Source organism: Phragmites australis, chromosome 17, assembly GCF_958298935.1.
Source record: "Phragmites australis chromosome 17, lpPhrAust1.1, whole genome shotgun sequence".
Taxonomy (NCBI): domain Eukaryota; kingdom Viridiplantae; phylum Streptophyta; class Magnoliopsida; order Poales; family Poaceae; genus Phragmites; species Phragmites australis.
The window spans coordinates 23,372,870-23,381,794 of NC_084937.1; the positions used below are offsets into that span (position 1 = coordinate 23,372,870).

At 47.4% G+C, this 8,925-nt stretch overlaps 1 protein-coding gene across 1 annotated transcript; it reads right to left on the reverse strand.

Annotated features, from left to right (window-relative positions):
* Positions 1–1,032: 1,032 nt before the first annotated feature.
* Positions 1,033–2,936, reverse strand: LOC133897693 (uncharacterized). The gene is made up of 3 exons (XM_062338497.1): positions 1,916–2,936; positions 1,568–1,796; positions 1,033–1,475 (listed from the first exon to the last, which is right to left on the reverse strand). Exons 1-3 carry the CDS (start codon positions 2,758–2,760, stop codon positions 1,311–1,313), a joined length of 1,239 nt encoding a protein of 412 aa, XP_062194481.1. The 5' UTR covers positions 2,761–2,936; the 3' UTR covers positions 1,033–1,310.
* Between the last annotated feature and the right edge of the window lie 5,989 nt (positions 2,937–8,925).

Here is an 8,925-nt window from a genome sequence, read left to right on the forward strand (position 1 = left end):
GTTAAGAACTGCATGATGGCTCGGGATAAGTTCCTGCTCGGAGCTGATCGCGAAAGATTATCCTTTCCAAGAACACATGATCTTCGGCCATTCAATGCGGCCCGACAAGTTGATGCCGGCGCAACAAGCTGCAGATTTTGTATAGCTTGCAGAACAGTAGGTCGATTTGATGGACAATTCAGCATAGGTTCCGCAGAACTCTTCAGCACATCGAAACATTGTTATAATCCCAGTTCATAAGTACGCTTTGTCCAAAGCAAAACAGAGGCACTTAACCATCACAAGCTCCGAGATTATCTCCTGTTCGGTCTGAACTTGAGGGCACAACCAGACTGTTGAGCCTGTGAAATGTGTCTAGGATACAGTTTCCAGGATAGAGCAGATGGGCCAAGCCTGCGTGTTCATGCTTCTGAATTCGACATTTTACAGGTCAAACCATTTCATCACCACACTGTTCCCCAAGTGTATATACTAAAGCAAAATAATGATCGATAAGAACATACGGAGACAAAAGGTTCTGAATTACTACGACATCTGACACTAGAGAGTGAGTGACATATCTCAGATAATGCGGTGGAATCATTAGTTGGTATGACTGTCCTGATGCAAAAAACTTGTAGCAGCAGCGGCTCACAGCAACCTGCAATGCATTGCGCCAGCTTAATCATTTCTGGAATCCTTGTTCCAGCATTCATGCCTCTGGTGCAAAAAACCGGAGCAGCCAGTGGACACAGATATGAAACACTCCCAAGGTTTCGAAAACACAGTGGGCTCAGGTTGCAGGGAGTGGATCGACAACACGGGGTACTAGAAATTATTTATATCATGCGGTCCTACACCACAGCTACAGGTTGCAGGACAAGAAGAAATTTACGGTCTCCCATGTGCACCTCCAAGTACATTTGCAAATGGGGAATCACTGCACATGGAGTCCAACCAAGCAGTCAAGATTTAGGTTGGAGCAATGAAAATGCAGATGCAACCAAATCGTATGTGCAATGCACACAGATAACTTAAGCAGTGAAGAAGGGCAATTGGAAAAACTCACTCTTCCATTGATACACTTGGATCTATGTACAATTACAGCTTGCAAGGAAGGAGAAGGGGACCGCCAATAGCGATTGAGATGTTGCAAATCTGAGCCGTTTTCGCAAACGAAGATTGCCAACTCCACTCTCCGGTTGCTGAACGCTGACTCGGAACAAGCAGTTGTGCTGCCCCGGTCGTCTGGACCTCACTGATTAGTTATTGTACTTCGCTAGCCTAATGTACAGTTAGAAGAAAAAAAACCAAGGTTTCTTGAACACAATTCACACATAGGTATCACAAAATTTCCCATCCATCCTGTTCTGGACTGCCTTGATCGCCGCTACCCGAGCAGCCGTGGCTGCCCTGTTCGCGGCCATGACCGCCTTGTGCACCTGCTCATCCACTCTCGGCAGGCGAAAGGCATTCTCTGCAGCCCGCTGAGCAGCCTAAATGTACAATGCAACCATTATAATTCCACAAACAATTGCAAGTGGTAAAATTTAGGCAGATCAATGAGCACAGGAAAATTGTTGTATACCTGTACGGCACGCTGAACAGCAGGATCAGACGGAGGCAGGGGGGTATTGAGAGTCCCAGAATCCCAGTCCCCTGATCGCTTGTCGCCATTCCGGAACGTGTACATCCCAAACCCCTGCTTCTTGCCCTCGTGCCAGGAGCCTTCGTAGCAATGGCCATTGGCAAAGCTATAAACACCAAACCCGTGGATCTTGTCCCCAAAGTACTCACCCGCATACCGATCACCATTTCTGGAACAAATTTGAACAGCACGATCGAAATTAGCAACCCATGTTGAAACAGTTGTCAAGAAATGGAACAGTGTGCTGATTGGATCAAATAGAAGCACGAAATTTCGCTAGATGCTCACCTAAAGTGGTAGCTCCCGAGGCCGTGCTTGACGCCGCACTTGAATTCTCCGACGTAGGAGCTTCCATCGGAGCAGGTCTGAGCGCCGATGCCGTGGCTCTGGCCACCGGCCCACTCGCCTGCGTAGCAGTCGCCGCTGTAGAAGCGGTAGACGCCGTGGCCGTGGCGGAGGCCCTGGCGATACTGGCCGCGGTACCGGCTGCCGCGCGCCCAGCTCTCGATGCCGTAGCCGTCGTACTTGCCGTCGACCCAGTCCCCCTCGTACTTTCCCTTGCCGAAGAAGTTGTACACGCCGCTGCCGTTGCAGCGCCCCTTGTGGAACTCCCCCTCGTAGCAGTCCCCATTGCTGTAGAACTCGACGCCCTCCCGCACGACGCGGCCGTGCGCGGCGCCGCCGCCCTTGCCCTTGTCCCGCTTCTGCGGCTTGTCGTCCTCGTCGCCGATGAACCACTGCACGGACCCGGACCCCAAGGAGCGGTGCAGCCGCAGGCGTCCCCGGAGCAGCCGCGCGGCCGCCGCCGCGGCGCCGAGCGCAGCGGCCGCGGACGCCGCAAGGAGGGCGAGGTGGTGGTCGCCGCCGCGGAGCAGGAGGAGGAGGAGCAGGAGCAGGAAGGCGAGCGGGAGCGCGAGGACGAGGAGCGGGTGGGCAGGGCCGCCCGGGTGGAGGTGGGGCGGGGCCTTGGCCTGCGCCTGAGCCTTCTTGTTGTCGGGCTCCGGGTCCTCGACCACCACCGCCTGGAACGAGGAGCAGTTGCGCACCGTGGGCGAGCGCAGCAGCGACGACGGCGTCCGCGTCAGCCTGCCCCCGCCGGCTGTTGCTCCCGCTCCCGCGCCGTGGCCGTCCATCCCTCCCCCTCCTCCACGACGCCGCCGCCCCCCGCCCCCGACGCCCCCGTCCCTCTCCTCAATCTCTCGCGGATCTCCGTTCTCAAACCCGTAGCAGAAAAACACGCACGCATGCCAAGGGCAGATCGGCGGGAGCAGAGCAGGAGTGGGTGGAGCGGAGAGAAGAGAGAAGAGGAAGGGGCGGAGGGGTCTCTTATAAGCCAGTTCAACCACCGGGCACCGGGGGAAGGGAGGTGAGGTGAGGTGACCAGCTCCGCGCTTGCGCAGCGCCGACCTGCCCGTCTCGCTGCCGTGTGGGGCCCGGCGGCAGGAGGATGTTGGCGGATCCCGCGGCGCGGCTCGAGAGGGTGTCTCGCGGTCGCGACGCGCCACTGCGTTTTGGGTGGCCCGGGCGGGACGGAGGCGCGGAGGGGTTGGGTTTCGCTCGGTGGAGCGAACCGGGAAGGCTTGGCGGCCTTTCGTGTGGGTGGGAGGTGGCGCCCACGCCCACCGGTCTCGGATCTGGGCGGGGGCGTGAGTGCGTCCAAGCTTTGGGCACGTGCCGCGGCGCGCTTTTGGTCCGGGACCAGACCGGTGCGGACGACCCAGTTGGGCTGGGTGGGCGGACGGGCGCCGGGAGCCTGTCTGCGCGCGGCGTGGTGGAGGAAGGAAATTCTAGGACATTCGGTCTCACAGAAGATTCGGCGCTGAATCGGAGTGAGCGGTGGTATTTTTGCAGTCGGAAAACAGAGTTTCTGTTACTCTTCTAGTTGTAAATATAGATCATTTTAGTTTTCTTAACTATTCTCTAAATATAAATTATTTTTGAATTTTTATGTATTTTTTTCTCTTTGGTTCTTGTCTTGTCCTTGTTTAATAAATGTTACTACTCTCACAAATGAATAAGTTATTTTTTTTAATAAAAAATAAATAAAGGGCAACAAGATCATTTGATCTACTTTCTTAATTTTTGTACACAAATCTAAAACGATTTATATTTGCAATCAGAGGGAGTACTGTTTATAAGTATGTATGTGGATATGAGGAAAGAATGAAAGTAATAGAAGGTAAAAAATAAAGTAGCTATTGAAGATGAAAAAAATAAAAAAATAATGTAAGAATGCTACTCCCTCCGATTACAAATGTAGGTTGTTTTAGATTTATACATAAAAATTGAGAAAGTAATCAAATTACCTTGTTGCCCTTTATTTATTCTATATTAAAAAAAATAACTCATTTATTTATGAGAGTGATAATATTTATTAAATAAGAGTAAAAATGAACGAAAGAGAAAAAAGTGTATAGAAGTTTGAGAATGATTTATATTTAGAGAATAGTTAAGAAAGCTAAAATAATCTATATTTATATAGTATTATAGAGAATAAAATTTTAAAGTATCTACTAAAACTGCTGCATAAAAATAGGTTCTGGATATCACCGACGCGGCCGAACGCATTGGTGCAGAGTAAATTGGCCCCGACCGGCTAACGCCGAGGCAGACCTAGTCAGCTCTAGCCGTCTACCGCTCGCGACTCGTCACGACTCCATTCCGTACGCGGCGCAGCCGCCCTACACCGCCCAATCCGTCGCAAGGAGCCAAGGCCCAAGCCCGGCGTGCTCACTCGAGAGATTCGACGGTGTGGGATCGGTTGGCTGGCAGCGGCGGCGGCAGCGCGCAGGCGGGCGGCCACCGGCACGGCCGCCGCGGCGAATCTATGAGCTTTGAGCTGTGGACGACCCGGGGCGTGCATTCGTGGCCGTGTATAGGCCGTAGTGTCTGCAGGCCGGTATCTTGGAGCGTGCGGTAGGCTTTGGACTTTGGGGGAGTCTCTAGACGTAGATGATGGTATGGTAAGCATTTTTCTACCTTCGTTCTAGAACGGCATGGGCGGTACAAATGTTTTGGACCGTTTGGGGGCATGCCATGCAATTATTGATCGAGAGGCCTATCCATTCACAGTGGGATCAATCGCACAGCAGTAACAAGGGTGAGACTATACACCAGGTGACTGAAATTTAATAAACTTTCAGTCGACAGCTCCTGTTCGTCTGATCTTCGTCTGACCGTCTTTCTTCCTCTTCCCGTCTGTCCAACGGTGCTCTTCTTCATCCTTGCGCAGTTCCGTTTGTTTGATTTTTAAATTTTCGGTTTTTAGAAACTATAAACCAAAATTTTAAACCAAGGAGAAAAGAAAAGGTGTAAATAACCGATATATTTCGGTTTGGTTTCTTTGGTTTTCGGTTATTAGCTGGTATTTCTGAACAGATCAATAGAACTCAACTATTCAAAAAAAAAAAAATCAATGATACAAAGGGCAACGGCATAGATCATTACAATGAAAATATAGCTATAAAGATATATGACATGAAAAAATCACAATAAATCTAACACTGTAATTCAAATAGTCTGACAAGGATTGCCATTGCTTTTTTCAGTATTAGCAATCTAAAAAACAAAAGGGCGCAGATCAACACTTGAATGAAACTAATAAAATACACAATTGATTCAGATTAAAGAACTTAGGTTGCAAGATTCTTGGGTTGAGATAGTTTCAGATTGTTTTTTTTCTCAACTATGGGGCTTCGGCAGACCAATGATGGCGAGGAGAGAGGGGTGCGGCCGCGCGAGCGAGAGCCGAGAAGGCAGGGGCTGAGGGTGAGGTCGCGAGGTCGAGGAGCTGAAGATCTTTACGGAGCTACAATACGGCATGCATCTAGTTGTGACCAGCAATGAAACGTTGAAGCACGAAAGGGCGTAGCCAGCCAACCGCACAAAATGCTAGCAATTAGGGTTGGGAGAATAGCTTAATCGGGCTGAGTATATTCTCATTCATTTGGGTTGGACCACTGGGGTATACAATATTTTGATTTTTTTAGGTTCAGACTAGTTTTTGAAAGCTAAAAACCAAATAATATACATTAAACCGAACAAAATAGTTTTAAAAACCAAACAGAAAACCGAATAAATCACAAAGAGTGGTTTTTTTTCAGTCTGTTGTCTGTTTTTGAGTTCAGTTTTTTGTTGCCCACCTCTACGCTCCTCTGCCCCACCCACCTCTTCTCGTCTCCGGCTATGTCCACGCTGCCGGATTCATTGCTGTCGGTCACCCTCATGCTTACCAAACGCATCGTCGCCCCCGCCCCCGCCCTAGCACTAACCCTTCCTAACCGGTGGTTCCCCGCTACTCACGGCCAACGGTGTCCCAACCGTCCCACTCTTATGCCCGCCAACACCGTCGTGCCAGCCTTCCAACTAAGGCCCTCCCTCTAGGGGCGTCGACGGTGAATCCCCTCCTAGAGTTAAATCCCCATTCCCTTCTCACCGTCGACCAAAATGTTCTAAAATAGGAGGAGTGCAGTAATAAAGTTGTGAGGAAACGCGTTTCAGTAGAATTTTCAGGTCGGTAATTGGACTCGGTCCTCTTGGGAAATTTCTGAGTAGAGAAGACAATACAGATAACAAAATTCCATGGTATTCCTTTCAAATTGCTACTGTACATTCCACGGACTGTTGTGCATCAAGTACCCACCGGCCACCGCTGGTCCACAACATATACCTGAATTTTTCAAACTCCACTCATTCCGCCCACCAAGCGAAATGGCGGTGTAATCTTTTCACGTCCTTGTGCGAAATCAGATAGCCTTTCCCCCCACGGACCATCTTTTTCTAACTTTGGTGGCCCATACTGCACATGCTCTGACATACTACGTACCAAAAATATCTGAGTTACACTTCTTTTTGGAGAGTCAGAGGAAAATCGCACTAGATCTACCGATACTTTTGTTTGCAAGAAAGATCCACGAGTACTTTCAAGCACGATAGAACAAAAGAAGATTAAAAAATAATCACTGCACTAAGTACGTAGAAACAACATTTCATAACCGGAATCTTCGACAATAACGGATCATCCAAAGCTGGAGCTTAGGATTCATGAAAACGAAAACAGAAGCTAACCATAATCATCAATACTTGTCTAATTGCAGACAAAAATAGAGACTAATTTTAACTTGCACTCGTCACTCATCGTCGTAGTTTTTTTTTTCTTATTTTGTTTTTTTTAAAACATATTCTAATAATGTACCAAGCCAAAACTATTTCTAGTCTTGATCTAGGAATAATGCCAAGCTTTAAGGCGTGAAGGTTACTAAGTCCGTGCTAGCCATAGTGACGGGCACCCATGTGACTTCATGGAACCGATACTTTTGTTTGCAAGAAAGATGTATGAGGATTTGTGCCAATTGAATTGGCACAGCTAGGGAATTGACCATTTTTAGTGTTTGGGCACTCTTTGAGTGTGCGGAGATTAACGAATAGAGCCTGCTAACCTCCGCGCTAGACACATTAGCACGGGACTTTTAATGATAAGATATAGCCGAACTGTGGGTGGGCCCACCTACACCTCTCCGTTCCTCCTTTGTTCGAACAGAGAGAGCAAACTCCCTCTCTCCCCTTCATCATCCCCTCTCAAATCCGCATTTCTAGACCATTTTGACCGTGATTTGGCTTGGGGTCAGCTAGATAAGGTATTCTACTTCATTTTCCCTCTTTTCCCCCTTCCAATAGTGGTTATTTAGGTCAATTTTGGGAAACCCTGGAAGTAGGAAATTAGATGTGAAGCTAGATTTTGGGGGTATAATTGATGTTGTGGATGTTGTATAGTACAATGTAGGTGCCCTGACAATGTGCTATGTATTTTAGATAATTTTATTTTGCATTTTTAGGTTGTTGCTAAAGTTATGCTTTATTGGATAATTTGATAAAATGCAACAATGGGCTAATTTTAGGGTTTATTGGTAGGCATATGCTTATGAATGGTATGCACATGTTGTAGTTCGGAGGATTTTTTTTTTACAGTTGTAATTTACAATTTATGAGGAATGTTTGTTGGACATGATATAGATAGAAAGATTTGTCCGTGTGTATTATGGTGGGGATATTTTGGAAACAATTGTTGTTGGTGCTAAGTTTAACCCGGTTATGAGGTTGCAAGTCATAGCTTTTAATAGCTGTCCAAAGTTTCATGAGTTGGTCCAATGTGTTAAGAAAAAGGTGCTAGGGTGAAGTGAAGAGGGAATGATTCTTAATTGCAAGGTCAGTATGATGTGAGGCATGGCCATAGTCACAAGGTAATGATTGAATTGAAGGGTGAGCTAGAGTAGGAAGCATATGTGGATAAGATTATGGAATCTCAATGGAGAACTTTTGAGTTGGTGGCGGCGAAGGTGGTTATGAGGTATGTGGATGCTACATTAGACCTCAACTGATCATCACGTGTAGACGATGTAGTGAGCTTGGGCAGACATGTCGGGATGTAACAACTAAGTGACCTTGACATGCTTACCATAGTTACAAATGAGGACAGGAAGGACGGGAGGGATTGGGGCATCCCTGCAAGACACATCATGATACATTTCTTTGGGATGGTGCACCCACTTTTGTTGGCGCCACCTCCCTCGCAAGTCCGTCATTACAACAAATGAATCCACGTACACGCAGTCCATATACTAAAAAAACCAACGCATAGACAAAAAAAATTCAACCATCCAACCTTAGTATGCACAATATAAACACAAGCAGCATAAAATAAATCTCTAGTAAATTAAACTGTGGATTACATGTGTTCATAGCCTATCCCAATATCTTTTTTTTTCTAACACCATCTATTCATACATAGCACCCAACACCGAACCATACTCCTATAACCCTAAATAAATTCTACTAAAATATAAAAACTTGCTACACTAAGGTATTTGATATGTTAGGACTACACTACGTTGGGTAGTCCTAACATATCACATCCATACCATCTACATCGCCAAAACTATCAAATACTCTCTACCTAGGGTCAACACCAATCTCTAGGGCTTTCACTAAAATGTACCAAAACCAACAAAAATATATAGTCAAATTTAGGGGACATGAAAGAGGAGACCTCACCTCATGAATTCCTCGCAAAAGGAATCAACCAAAATGTTAGGGATTTGAAGATTTGAGGGATATTGGAAAGGAGAAGGAGAGAGAGGGCTCGGACACCTCTCTGTTCCTATTCGAGAGTGGAAGGTGGGAGTGGGAGTGGTCCATGTGCAAAATAGTTAAGCTTTAGGGTTACAAGGTTTGCGCCAAGGCCTCTGGTGCAGAGGTGTCACGCTAATGGTGCCAACACGAAGGTTGGTGGGGCCTACTAG

Bases quoted from the DNA above. Each gene is read 5' to 3' on its own strand.
- LOC133897693 (XM_062338497.1), bottom strand. From the start codon at position 2,760: ATGGACGGCCACGGCGCGGGAGCGGGAGCAACAGCCGGCGGGGGCAGG. The intron at 1,797-1,915 runs GTGAGCATCTAG...AATTTGTTCCAG, and splicing joins CTCGGGAGCTACCACTTTAG to AAATGGTGATCGGTATGCGG. The intron at 1,476-1,567 runs GTATACAACAAT...TTGTACATTTAG, and splicing joins CTGTTCAGCGTGCCGTACAG to GCTGCTCAGCGGGCTGCAGA.